Source organism: Sylvia atricapilla, chromosome 30 (genome assembly GCF_009819655.1).
Source record: "Sylvia atricapilla isolate bSylAtr1 chromosome 30, bSylAtr1.pri, whole genome shotgun sequence".
Lineage (NCBI taxonomy): Eukaryota > Metazoa > Chordata > Aves > Passeriformes > Sylviidae > Sylvia > Sylvia atricapilla.
The window spans coordinates 608,636-620,139 of NC_089169.1; the positions used below are offsets into that span (position 1 = coordinate 608,636).

Sequence of the window (11,504 nt, forward strand, 5' to 3'; positions counted from 1 at the left end):
CTCCAGAGCCTTCCCTAATGCCTGGTAATGTGTGTTCAAAGGCCCACTTCCTAAGGAATGACTGCACTTTCTTGATCACATATCTCTCCTTCCCCAAGGAATCGCCTGAAGTTGCTCTCACTGTCTGTTTTCTCTCATTTTAGTCTGATAAATAGAATAATTCTTTTAAAACATAATGAAAGAGGCAATTTCTGCAGCAGGTAGTGGCTAATCCGGCTGATTGATTGGGAGAGATTTCTGCTGTCAAGGAAATATTTTCACTTCATTCCTCCCCTTTCCTTGGAGAAGATCCGCAGTCTTTTTCCCCAATATCCCAGTGTAACACTTAAAGCTTCAAAATCAAACCTCTAAAATGTGGAGGAGAGAAAGATGGCGAGAAACCAACATCTATATTCCTTTCAATAAACTGGGGATTTTGTGTTACCAAAATCCATGGTTTGGGCAGTTTTCTGTGGCCACAGCCCTGATTATAGACGGACAAACTCAAAGTAACTCAATAGAGGGTCAGTAGGGAAATATCCTGGGGTTAGGAGGTCATGGAGTACGATATCTTGCAAAATATATGTGTGTGTGTGTATGTGGAATTGCTGCAGCACCTTTGCTCAGCTACAGGAGTCATAAGGCTCCTGAATGATGCTCCCCAGCCTCTCTGTGGAATTCTGCCTTATTTAAGGGCAGAAAACCATGATTTAGAGCATGGTTGGGCCACAGCCAGCCCTGACAGCTCCCTGCTGCAGGACCTGACCATGGCACATTTAGGGCCATATTCATGTTTCTCTGACACGGTTTATTTTTAATTCCACCAGCAAGCTGACACCTGATTTCCTGACACTGCCTGGCTGGTGCTGGTGATGTTTACGAGAGTTTGCTGTGGGTTTTTGGGTGTTTTCAGCTTGTAGGGTTGGCTATATCAGAGCTGACACTGTCCACAGTGGAGGTGCACTGGAAATGGGAGGGCAGGTGTGTGTGTGTGTGTACAGAGCAGTCAGCTCTGTGTGTGTGTGTGCTTGTGGCACACCCAGCAGGGCTCTGTGCATCGCTCAGCAGGTGAGGAGGCGTGGGTGTACACGTGTGTGTCACGTTCACACACACTAGTGTGTCTGTGTGTGCACCCATGTGGGCATGTGCACAGATCTGTGAGCATGTGCATGTGCGCACACGTTCATGTGTGTGGGCATGTACACGTGTGTGCATGCACGTGTGTGAGCACGCGTGCAGACGTATGTGCACACCCGTGTGTCCGCCCATGCCTGTGTATCTCCTTTGCCATGTTCATGTGTCTCATGTCGGTATGTCCCCTGTGTCCCCGTGTCCCCATCCCTGCCCCGGTGGCCGTGTATCCGCTGTCCCCGTGTCCCTGTCCCCGTGTCCCCATCCCTGTCCCGGTGGCCGTGTATCCGCTGTCCCCGTGTCCCTGTCCCCGTGTCCCCATCCCTGTCCCCGTGGCCGTGTATCCGCTGTCCCCGTGTCCCCATCCCTGTCCCCGTGGCCATGTATCCGCTGTCCCCGTGTCCCTGTCCCCGTGTCCCCATCCCTGTCCCCGTGGCCGTGTATCCGCTGTCCCCCTGTCCCCGTCCCCCTGTCCCCGTGTCCCCATCCCTGTCCCGATGGCCGTGTATCCGCTGTCCCCGTGTCCCTGTCCCCGTGTCCCCATCCCTGTCCCGATGGCCGTGTATCCGCTGTTCCCGTGTCCCTGTCCCCGTGTCCCCATCCCTGTCCCGGTGGCCGTGTATCGGCTGTCCCCGTGTCCCCGTCCCCCTGTCCCCGTGTCCCTGCCCCCCTCTCCCCATCCCCGCCCCGTACCACGCCCCGCCCCCGGCGCAGTCTGTGCCCCGCCCCTGGCGCATGCGCACAGCCCAGGGCCGGCCCGGCTGTGGCGCGGTCCGTGCCGCGTGTGGCGGTGCTGGGACGCGCTGGGAGGCCCCCAGGACACGCCGAGACTCCCCGACCCCCTCCGGGATCCCTCGGACCTGCCGGGCCATGAGCATCCCGGACCCGGCGGGCCGCGGGATGCTGTTCGCCGAGAGCCAGCTGAGGCGGCATGGCTGGCGCCGAGGTGGAGCCGGGCGGGGGTCCCCGGAGCCCAGTCCCCGGCCTTGCGCCCCACCTTGCCCCACCCTGAGCGCCTCCGGTTGTCCCCCGGACTCCGGTTCCCCCTAGACTCCGGTCCTCCCCAAAGCCCCGTCTCCCTCCGCCAGGCCCCAGCTCCCTCCAGGACGCGGCTACCCCCAAGGCCCGGCACCCTGCGGCCCCCGGCAGCCCCCAGGTCCCCACCAGACCCCTTTTGTCCCCAGAGCCCGTCCTCCCCGCCCTCATTCCTGCAGTACCGGTCTCGACCTCACCCCCCACCCTCGGGGTGCTGCAGCCCCCCAGCCCCGGGTGCCCCCCGGCCGCGCAGGGCTGACGGGTGCCTTGTCTGCAGGACAGGGGCTGGGCAGGCGGGAGGACGGCATCGCCGAGGCCATCCGGGTGAAGGTGAAGTGCGACACGGCGGGGGTGAGTGCGCGTCCCCTCTCGGCCCTGGCCCAGTGCCCGCTGCCCACCGCAGCCGTTCCGACCGCTCCTCTGCACCCCGCAGGTGGGACACGACGCGGCAGAGCCCTTCACCTTCCACTGGTGGGACCACGTCTTCAACAAGGCGGCTGCCAACATCGCTGTGGAAAATGGGCAGGTTGGAGGGCTGGGGGGTGGCAGCGCCCCCGGTTCAACAGGGATGGGGTTGAAGGCTGGGGAGGGTGTTTGGTTTCCTTCGGTGGCTCCTGTATTGCCACTGTATCCCCCCAGGCCCTGTCAGCAAGCAGCACCTTGCACAGGGGCTGTGGTGGTGGAGTGGCGCTGCTGGAAGGGTGAAGCCCCTTGGCACAGATCATTTTCAAGCCCTTTGCCTTTTCCCGCCCAGGATGGCATCTCTGTGAAAGCACTTTCTGAGCAGGGAGGCAGGATCAGCAACAAGAAGCCGCACAAGGCTGGCAACAGCGGGAGCCTGCTCTATGGCCGCTTTGTGAAGGTAGCTGCTTCCAGGAGCCTGGGGGCTGCACGGCCCCCAGCTCATTGCTTCTGTGGCCCCCAGAGCTCCACTTTCCTTGTTCCCCTTTCTCACAGTCCCTCTGTCTCTGTGCTGCAGTCAGCCACACTCACAGCCTGTGGGGAGGAGTCTGTGACACTGCCCACCAGATCTGAGAGCAGTGAGGAGGAGGAGGAGGAGAAGCTGGACCTCTCTTCGGTCAGGAGGTGAGGCTGGGCCCCATCCCTTGGCAGGGAGGGACAAAGCTGCAAAGCCGAGCCCTGGTCAGACTGTGTTCCCCCTGCACAGATGCTGGGGGTGACAGGTCCTGTCTCTCTCTCACAGGCTAACGGATGAGGAGCTGGTACAGGCGTGTGGGGGCCGTACAGCACACAAGTGAGTGGCTGGGGGGTTGCTTGGCTGGGCTGCCCTCTCCTCGCAGGCCTGTTGAGCAGGCTGGGCTGGGGAACAATGTTCCCTGCTGTGGAGGTGCCACTCCTCGATGCCTGTGGTCATTGCAGGGGTGCCCGTCACGGCCTGACCATGAGTGCCAAGCTGGCACGCCTGGAGGAGCAGGAACAAGCTTTCCTGGCCAGATACCGGCAACAGGAGCAGCAGCAGGAGCCCTCAGAGAGCAGCCAGGGTAAAAAGAAGAAAAGGAAACAGTGCAGGGATGGAGCCAACCCTGAGGTGGCACAGAGCCAGGAACCAAACAGAGAACAGGAGAAAGTTTTGGAAGAAGAAAAAGTTGTGAAGAGGAAGAAAAAGAGCCATAGGCCAAGCAGAGAAGAGGAGCTGACAAGAGAGGAAGAGGTCATGAGGAAAAAGAAGGTAGTGATCATGGAGCCATGCAGAGAAGACGTATCAGGAGAGGAGGAGAAGTTCATGAAGAGGAGGAGGAAGAAGCCAGAGCTAAGCACAGAAGAGGAGGTGGTAGAAGAGGAGGAGAAGGCTGCAAAGAAGAGAAAGAAGAAAAAGAAGAACAAGCAGGAAGAAGAGGACAAAGAAACAGATGAAACAGACATACCTCTACAAGACATAGATGAGCCAAAGTTGGTACAGAGCCTTACAATGAAGAGGAAGAAGAAGAAGAAGAGGAAGAGGGAGCCAGAGTGAGTAAGTGCTGTGCAGCTGCTAGTCCCACCTGGCTGTAAATGTCCTGATCCTGGTGCTGGTGGGTGCCATGGAGTGCTCTGAGCTCGTTCCAGATGGAGCCCAGCACTGTGGCTCAGCTGCATGAGAATGTTGGGCTAGGACAAGTTGGTCTGGAGCTGTATCAAGCTTTACTTCTCGACCTGAACCTTCACAGGTGACCCTGGTTCCCCCCAGGCCCTTGGACAGGGGCCCATTTGCCATGGGCCTGTCACAGAGGGACACAAGGACACACTCTGCAGAATACTGAAATATTTTTTCAAGGACATGAATAAATCTTTATTGTAATCAGATTATCCTGAAGCGTGAGTGGTGCCATGAGTGGCAGAGCCGTGGATCCCAGATCACCTTGACACCTGTAGCACTTGGATTAGGCAGCAACCCCAAACAGCTGCCCCTGCTGCCCCTCACCACTCCCACCTCCTGGCCCTTCTGTCTGGCCCTTTGGATCCTGCTGGCTCACTGAAGCCCAGTGAGGCACCGAGTACCCTCCTAGCAGAGGCTTGGGCAGAATTTGGCCCTAGTGTGCAGTGCTCAAGCCGAGCCTGGCCCCCGCTGCCGGACCCTTTGGCCCCAGCTCTAGGTCAGCTGCAGGACGCAGTCGGTGCTGGGGTACGCTGGCAGGTTTAGAGTGTATTTCTCCTGGAGCGCGGGGGGCACAAACCTGCCCCCAAGGAAGTGGTACCGGCCGGTGAAATGCATCGCCGCCTTCTTGGGCGCCGTCAGGGAGATGAGCATGTCGGGCTGGAGGCCATCTGCCTTCCCCTTCTCCACGTCCCAGCCTGCAACGAGTCCCACAGCCAGGCTGCAGCGGGGACCGCCCAGGCCAGGCACCTTCCTCCAGTAGGTGCAGCCGTAACTCACCTGAGGGGATGTCGATGCTGGCAATGGGCACCGTGATGCGCTCAAGGGTGCTGAGGATGCTACCGAAGGGCTCCCGCACTGCTCCCTTGAAGCTGAAGCCAAAAATGGCATCTACCACCAGGCCATAGAGCTCATCGATGAACGCAGGCTGCAGCAGGAACGGCAGCAGGTGAAGGGCAGTCCCGGCCGCAGCTCCGGGGGCAGGTGCTGCCAAGCTGAGGGCTGCTTCTCACCTCAGCTGGGAACTCGGGGAGGAAGGGAATATCCATCTTCTTGCACTGGGTGGTCAAACCTTCAAAGAGGGGCTTGCTGGGGCGCTTGGGGTAATACACAGTTGGCTGGTAGCCCTGCAAGAGCACAAGGGACCTGAACTCATCCCACTCTGGCACAGCCAAAGGAGTAGGACCCTGGGGCCCACAGGTACTGGGGTGCACAGGGACCGGCACCCTCATGGGAACCTGTGGCTGGCTGTGCAAAACTCACAAACATCTTCAGGTGCCGGGCGCAGACCAGCCCATCACCGCCGTTGTTCCCTGGCCCGCAGACCACCAGCACAGTGGGCTGGCTTGTGGTGAAGGAGCTGGGTGGGTAGGCCTGATGGGGGGGTGAGAGGCACAGGGTTACGATGGAGAAGTGGGTCCACACCATGGGGCCAGGTTTCACAACACCCCCAAGTAGGGATTGACATGCCCACGGGACTGGGACCATTCCCAGGATCATCATCTGCCTCCCTGGTGCCCACCTTGGTGGTAGCACAGCTTGGTACACAATGCTAGGACCCGCAGGACCCTTCCTCGCCCCGCAGGGCCCCTGCCTTGTCGATGGTGTTGACAGCACTCAGCCTGTAGTGCTGGAACTCTCCCCACGACCTCAACCCACCTCCCAGGCTCCCACTGGCAGTGGCACAGCCCCGACCACAATGTCAGGACCCACAGCCAGGACCCCCTTCTGCCCCCCGGGACCCTCACCTTGGCAATGGCAGTGGCACAGCTCAGCCCCGCCAGCTCCATCAGCTGGTCCACGCTGAACTTGTACTCATTGAAGAGCTCCTGGTCGATGGCCTGAGCCTCCTCCTGCCTAGGGTGGAAGACGGCGCCCCTGGGTACCCCAAACCCGGCCAGGCCCAGCCTGGGGGCTGCTATGATCCCCTCGACTTCGCATGAGCCCGGAGCGGACACCACACACAGAGCCGAGCCCCCTGTGTACATCGGCACCCCAGCGCCATGTGCTGCCGAACCCCTGCGCACTCCTCAGCCCGCACCTTTGTCCCGGCCGACCGCACCCCGTCCCCCTGCGGATTCCAGCAGCGCCCGTCTCCTCTCCCACCTCCCTCCTTGCCCCGGCCCTACCCCAGGAAGCGGAGCCCCGTGGGGCCGGACCCCGTGCTGGGGCTGTGCATGGCGCGTCGGGGAAAGCACCGGTCCCGTTCCCGGTCCCAGCCCCAGCCCCGGTGCCGGCAGCGCCCGCCCGCCCGCGCCGCCGCCACCAGCAGCCCCAGCCCCAGCAGCGCCCGCGGGCCCGGCATGCAGGGGGCACGGCTCGGCTCGGCTCGGCTCGGCACGGCACCGGAGGGCACCCGGAGCTCCACCGAGCAGGCGCGGGGCCGGCCCGGGGCGGAGCCGCGCAGAATCGGCGTCCCTCCAGCCGCTTCATTTCCTCCCCGGGACCCCGCCGTACAGAGGATGGCGGAGACGGAGCGGGGTTAAAACCGTGTTTGCTCAGCGCCCCGCCCGCCGGTTTGGGCCTGCACAGGCCCTCCGAAAAACGGTGTTCCCCTGGTGGCCTGCTGGTCACACGAGGTTGCAGACGAGGGATAGAGTCCTGGTCCCCGTGCGAGGTCCCCGGCGGGACCAGCAGCCGGCAGCAGTGGCAGTGGAGTCATCATCAAGGCTGCAAGGTCACGGAGTCATCGTGGGGAGTGAGGGTGTCCAGCAGGATGCAAAATGGAATAATGAAATCATGGAGTCACAGACCGTTTTGGGTGGGAAGGGATCTTAAAGCCCATCTCGTGCCACCCTCCTGCCATGAGCAGGGACACCGTCCACTATCCCAGATTGCTCCAAGCCCTGTCTCACCTGGCCTTGGACACTTCCAGGGATGGGGCAGTCACAGCTTCTCTGGGCACCCTGTGCCAGGACCTCACCACCCTCACAGCCAAGAATTCCTTCCCAATATCCCATCTATCCCTTGCCCTCTGGCAGTGGAAAGCCATTCTCCCTTGTCCTCCAAGGGTCTTGTCCAAAGTCCCTCTCTAGCTCTGTTGGAGCCCTTTAAACAGGAGTGGGCAGGAGGTTCATACCAGGGTACTGGTAACTGCCCCTTAGATCTGCTGCCCCATCCATAGGGCATGGTTTTGGTGTTGGCTAAGAGGTGCCAAAATCCCCAGCCCCTGTGACTTCTGGCTTCGGTTGTGTGCATTCCAAGACCAGGGATGTTCCAAGCCCTGCTGAGGTCTCCACTCATGAGCCCTCCCCTCGGAGGACACTCTGGAGCCCAAACCTCCCACCCACTCCCCTGGCCACTCCCTCAGGGATTCACCTACCTCTCCAGATGCCTTGGATGGAGGGTTTGGAGTTTTTGATGCCCTGTGGAATGCGATGTGAGACCCTCAGGCCTGGGCTCGCTGGAGAAGCGACGTTCTGGTTGTGTGTGGTACTTAGGTAGCTGGAGTCTGGCATGGGGCGGCTTGGCCGGGTGCAGGGGGCTGGTGCTCCTCTTACTGAGAGACAAGTCGACCTCATGGGTGGGTTCTGGACAGCATCTCTGACAAACTCTCCCCTATCACATCGTGACTGAACCCTCCCTAGGATCCAGCTGGAATTACCCCAAATGCACTCCCCAAATTATGTATCTTTAAAAATCTCTGGATTTCACCATTAAACAGGAGAATTCCCTTGTGCTGCAGAGGTATATTTGGATGTCAGGTGCTATATTGAGGTGCCTCCCCCTTGCCTGCCCACCTGTTAGCCTGGGGCTCACTGTGATACCCTGGAGCTGAGCTGGGACCATCATCCTCCTCCCCAGAGGTGCCCAGGAGGCCACGTGGATTGCAGGGCTCCAGTGTGAGACCACCAGTCAGGGCCACTCTTGTGCCTCCAGGAAGGAAGAACAAACAGGCAAGAGCACAGTATCAGACTGTGCCAAAGCTTCAGCTCTGTCAGGAATTGCCTGGATGGCTCAATCCCACGTTTAGTTTGCACCCTCTCACCTGAATACCTGGGATGTGCTCCTGGCATACTCATATACAGCTTGTCCTCAGCCTGGGCTTTCCCCCTGAAGGACAGGGAGTGAAGGAAGGAAGGAAGGCTTGTTTCCCGTGTGATCTGGAAACTCATTCCAGAGGCAGGAGAGAGAGGATGGCAGCTTTCCTACTCACACCTTGCTCGCCTGGAGCTGTGTCCTGCTGGCACGGGGCAGCGTGGAGCAAAACTGCAGCTGACTGGGCTCCTGATGGGATTAATACATGTGTCCCCCTGCCTAGCAAACTCAGGCACCTCTTGCCACAACCTCTACTGGGGTCCCAGTTCCCAGCCCTGCAGAGTGTCCCATGCCCTGGGTGGTGCTCACCAGGACTGGGGTGGGCGCCCAGCCCCTCGGGTAGGAGAGGTGGCTGAGGCAGAGTCGGTGCTGGATGGCATCTGTGAGCTTGTGCACGACCCGTTTGTGGGCGGCTCTGGGGCTGTCCTGTGGTGGAGAGAACCCATATGTGCCATGGGCTGAGGCCTGTGCCCCATGATGCATGGGAGGGCCTGGCCCTGGGGGCGCCCCATCGCGCCTTACCTGACAGAGGGAAAGCAAAATCAGGGCCTCCTGATAGTGCCCGATGGCTTTCTGGGGGTCTCCCAGGTGGAAGCACGCTGCACCCAGTCCCTCGCACGCTTGCCACTGCCCCTGCAAGTCCCCTGGAAGGCAAAGGGCTACAGCGGTCCCAGCACTGCCCAGCCGAGATCCCTGGCAGGCAGCATCACCCAGCTTGAGCCCACTTGGCTCAGACTTCCCCCAAGGCGCCTCCGCTCACCCGAGTCCCGGAAGGCTTGCAGGGCGCGCAGGTAGCTCTCCGCGGCAGCCCCATGGTTCCCGAGCTGGCTGCAGGCATACGCCAGGTTCCCAAAGCACTGCCCCTGAGCCCTCCGGTTCCCCAGAGCACCTGGAATCGGGAGCACGGGGCTCCATGCCGAGCTGGCACATCCGGCAAAGCCAGGAGGCACGGAGAGCGCCGTGAGCCTACCGTGCAGCGCGGCCGCACGCCGGTGCCAAGGCAGCGCCGTGCCGAAGCTGCGCAGCGCGTTGTGGGCAGCGCCCAGGTTCTGCAGCAGCGCGGCCTCCCGGCGCCGGTCCCGCTCCGCCTGCCCACCGCACAGCCCAAGGGCCCGCTCAAAGCTCTCGGCGGCCAGGGAGAAGATGTGGAGCTGGGAGTAGCCGAGGCCGATGTCGCTGTAGAGTTTCCCTGGGGGCAGAGAGGAAAAGCCGGCGTGGGTGCTGCTCCCCGGGGCGCTAAGAGCGAAGGAGCGTGGCGCAGAGTTACCTCGCAGGGCCAGGTCGGGGATGGTCTCGCAGAGCGAGCGGCACCGGGCGAGGACGCCGGCGATCTCTGCCGCCCGGAACCGCCGGCTCTGCAGCATGGAGCCGCTCGCCCTGCTCAGAGCCACGGCCGCGGCCTCGGGGCTCTCCGCCGCCGCGTAGGTTTGCGCCGCGTCCAGGAAGCAGCGTGCGGCTCGGGCAGGCTCCCGCATCCCCAGGTAGCAGCAGCCCATCTGCACACAGGTCCCTGCTCGGCCGCCAGCCTGCGCGGCACCGGCGACTTTCTCAAAACTCTCCAGAGCCTTCGGAAAATCCTGGAGCCCTTCGTGAGCCGCCCCGACGCTGAAACAAAGGCTCCCCAAGTGGTCCCTGCTCTCCATCTCTGAGGGCTGAGACTGGAGGAGGAACTCAAGGCCCTTTTTGGGCTTCCCGGTCTCCACATAGGCAGCCCCCAGGTTGAAGGCACAAGCCCTGTGGAGCTGGGGGCTCACTGTGTCCCTGGAGAGGAGCAGGGCCTTCCTGAAGAACCCCACTGCCTCCCGCCCAGCGCCCAGAGCCAGTGCCTGGTGCCCGGCTTGTGTGAAGCCCTGGATCGCATCCACTCGCCCCGCTGTCTCATCCCCTCTGTCCTGAGCAGCTTCCCTGGTCTCAGCCTTCACCTTCTTTTTCTTCCAGCTCTTCTTGCAGCTGGTGTGGGCTGTGGGGGCTACGGGAGCTGCAGGGGTGATGGTGGAGGCAGAGGGGGCAGTAGGGTGTGTGGGAGTGGTGAGCTGCACTCCCACATCAGCAGCCTCTTCCGAATCCATGCGGAGGGGCAGAAACCCGCCTGCAAGAGAGAGAGGTGCTTAGGCAGCCAAGGCTGCATGTCGTGCCAGGGAGCACTTCAAATGAGCAGCGTTATTTTATATTATTTATAAATAATTAGGGAAGTCTTTGTAGCCTGTTTGCTATAAAGTTTCAGGAAGGAAAAAGGCTCCCATAGAGGACCCCACAAACCTTGGTGGCCATGAGAGAGGAAAGAGATCACTGGGGCAGGAGGAGAAGGGACACCACAGCATGTTGCTGTGGCATGCTGCTGGGGTACCTTTTTGGGAGGCAGAATAACCAGTGTCATACACTTACTGTTTGCTCTTCAGGTGCAAAGGGTGCCGAGAGCGGGGAGCAGAAAGACAGGGCATCCCTGCCGCTGCGTCGCTGCCGCAAGCCACGGCTCTCTGGTGCAGGGGTGTCTGAGGCACCTCTGCACTTGAGCTGCCTGGAAAGTTGCCTGGAGCGGGGTCGCAGACCCTGGTGATGGATGCTGGCACCTAGTGCTGGAGCACACCCGGGTTCTGAGAGACAGAAGTGTGGCAGGTGGTGGCGCAGGCTGGGACAAAACCAGGCCTGTTCCTGGGAAAGCACATCCCACAATGGCCCCACTGGCTCCAGTTTCATGCCTGTCACCAGGGTGGTGTGCAGTGTCATGGCAACCCAGCACAGCAGCGCCAGTGAGAGCTAATGGATGGACGGGAAAACTGTGTGATGGACAGGACAGCTGTGTAATGGATGGCACCACCAGATCCTCGCTGTCTCAACAGCTTGTGGCAAGTGTTGGGGGCTTGTTCCATGCAGGGGCAGGTTCATGCTTCGAAGAGCAGGTTGATGGGCTCAGAGCAGCAAGGGTACAGGGCACCCCGGGGCCGGATGGTACGTCCTTGGTCTGGCAGAGAGCTGACTCCTTGACACAGCCCGTGGAGTGCCCCAGCAGCCCTTCACCCATGAGTTCCCCCTGCACCCCGCTGAGTGCCCAGCCCCCTGCACCCCACGGTTCCCGTGCAACCCGAGTCTCCTCTCGCTGTCTCGGTGTGTGTCACCTCCCTGCACCTCCAGCGCTCCCTGAGCTCCCCAGTGTGTGTCCCCCTCTCCAGGGCTCCCCCCGGGGCTCCCCCTCCCCGGTGTCCCGGCGCTCCCTGAGCTCCCCAGT

The 11,504-nt window shown here is 61.2% G+C and overlaps 3 protein-coding genes across 4 annotated transcripts; 1 reads left to right on the plus strand and 2 right to left on the minus strand.

Annotated features, from left to right (window-relative positions):
* The first annotated feature begins 1,870 nt into the window (after nucleotides 1-1,870).
* On the plus strand, nucleotides 1,871-4,449 carry LOC136373068 (G patch domain-containing protein 4). Of its 2 annotated transcripts, XM_066338009.1 has the most exons (7): nucleotides 1,871-2,056; nucleotides 2,423-2,496; nucleotides 2,579-2,671; nucleotides 2,900-3,007; nucleotides 3,125-3,231; nucleotides 3,350-3,400; nucleotides 3,526-4,449. In XM_066338009.1, the coding sequence occupies exons 1-7, from the start codon at nucleotides 1,981-1,983 to the stop codon at nucleotides 4,118-4,120; spliced, it is 1,104 nt and encodes a 367-aa protein (XP_066194106.1). In that variant the 5' UTR covers nucleotides 1,871-1,980; the 3' UTR covers nucleotides 4,121-4,449. The 2 variants fall into 2 exon arrangements, with proteins under 2 accessions (XP_066194106.1, XP_066194107.1); XM_066338010.1 differs by lacking the exon at nucleotides 1,871-2,056 and having other exon boundaries at nucleotides 2,441-2,496; nucleotides 2,785-3,007.
* NAXE (NAD(P)HX epimerase) lies at nucleotides 4,409-6,569 on the minus strand. Its single transcript, XM_066338011.1, has 6 exons — nucleotides 6,370-6,569; nucleotides 5,989-6,097; nucleotides 5,504-5,614; nucleotides 5,254-5,367; nucleotides 5,021-5,168; nucleotides 4,409-4,938 (listed from the first exon to the last, which is right to left on the minus strand). The coding sequence occupies exons 1-6, from the start codon at nucleotides 6,543-6,545 to the stop codon at nucleotides 4,736-4,738; spliced, it is 861 nt and encodes a 286-aa protein (XP_066194108.1). The 5' UTR covers nucleotides 6,546-6,569; the 3' UTR covers nucleotides 4,409-4,735.
* A 222-nt stretch (nucleotides 6,570-6,791) lies between these two features.
* Nucleotides 6,792-10,347, minus strand: TTC24 (tetratricopeptide repeat domain 24). Its single transcript, XM_066337774.1, has 10 exons — nucleotides 9,546-10,347; nucleotides 9,249-9,467; nucleotides 9,039-9,167; nucleotides 8,801-8,922; nucleotides 8,588-8,704; nucleotides 8,397-8,467; nucleotides 8,229-8,293; nucleotides 7,981-8,113; nucleotides 7,563-7,739; nucleotides 6,792-6,910 (listed from the first exon to the last, which is right to left on the minus strand). The coding sequence occupies exons 1-10, from the start codon at nucleotides 10,345-10,347 to the stop codon at nucleotides 6,811-6,813; spliced, it is 1,935 nt and encodes a 644-aa protein (XP_066193871.1). The 3' UTR covers nucleotides 6,792-6,810.
* Between the last annotated feature and the right edge of the window lie 1,157 nt (nucleotides 10,348-11,504).

Excerpts from the sequence above, each read along its gene's own strand:
- TTC24 (XM_066337774.1), bottom strand. The coding sequence starts at position 10,347 with ATGGATTCGGAAGAGGCTGCTGATGTGGGAGTGCAGCTCACCACTCCC. Across the intron at positions 8,468-8,587 it reads GGGCGCCCACCCCAGTCCTG|GAGCCCAGTCAGCTGCAGTT; the intron begins GTGAGCACCACC and ends TAATCCCATCAG. Across the intron at positions 6,911-7,562 it reads CATCCAAGGCATCTGGAGAG|CCTTGATGATGACTCCACTG; the intron begins GTAGGTGAATCC and ends GTGACCTTGCAG.
- LOC136373068 (XM_066338009.1), top strand. The coding sequence starts at position 1,981 with ATGAGCATCCCGGACCCGGCGGGCCGCGGGATGCTGTTCGCCGAGAGC. Across the intron at positions 2,672-2,899 it reads TCGCTGTGGAAAATGGGCAG|GATGGCATCTCTGTGAAAGC; the intron begins GTTGGAGGGCTG and ends TTTCCCGCCCAG. Across the intron at positions 3,008-3,124 it reads TCTATGGCCGCTTTGTGAAG|TCAGCCACACTCACAGCCTG; the intron begins GTAGCTGCTTCC and ends TCTGTGCTGCAG.
- NAXE (XM_066338011.1), bottom strand. The coding sequence starts at position 6,545 with ATGCCGGGCCCGCGGGCGCTGCTGGGGCTGGGGCTGCTGGTGGCGGCG. Across the intron at positions 6,098-6,369 it reads ACGGGGCTCCGCTTCCTGGG|GCAGGAGGAGGCTCAGGCCA; the intron begins GTAGGGCCGGGG and ends CTTCCACCCTAG. Across the intron at positions 4,939-5,020 it reads CAGCATCGACATCCCCTCAG|GCTGGGACGTGGAGAAGGGG; the intron begins GTGAGTTACGGC and ends GACTCGTTGCAG.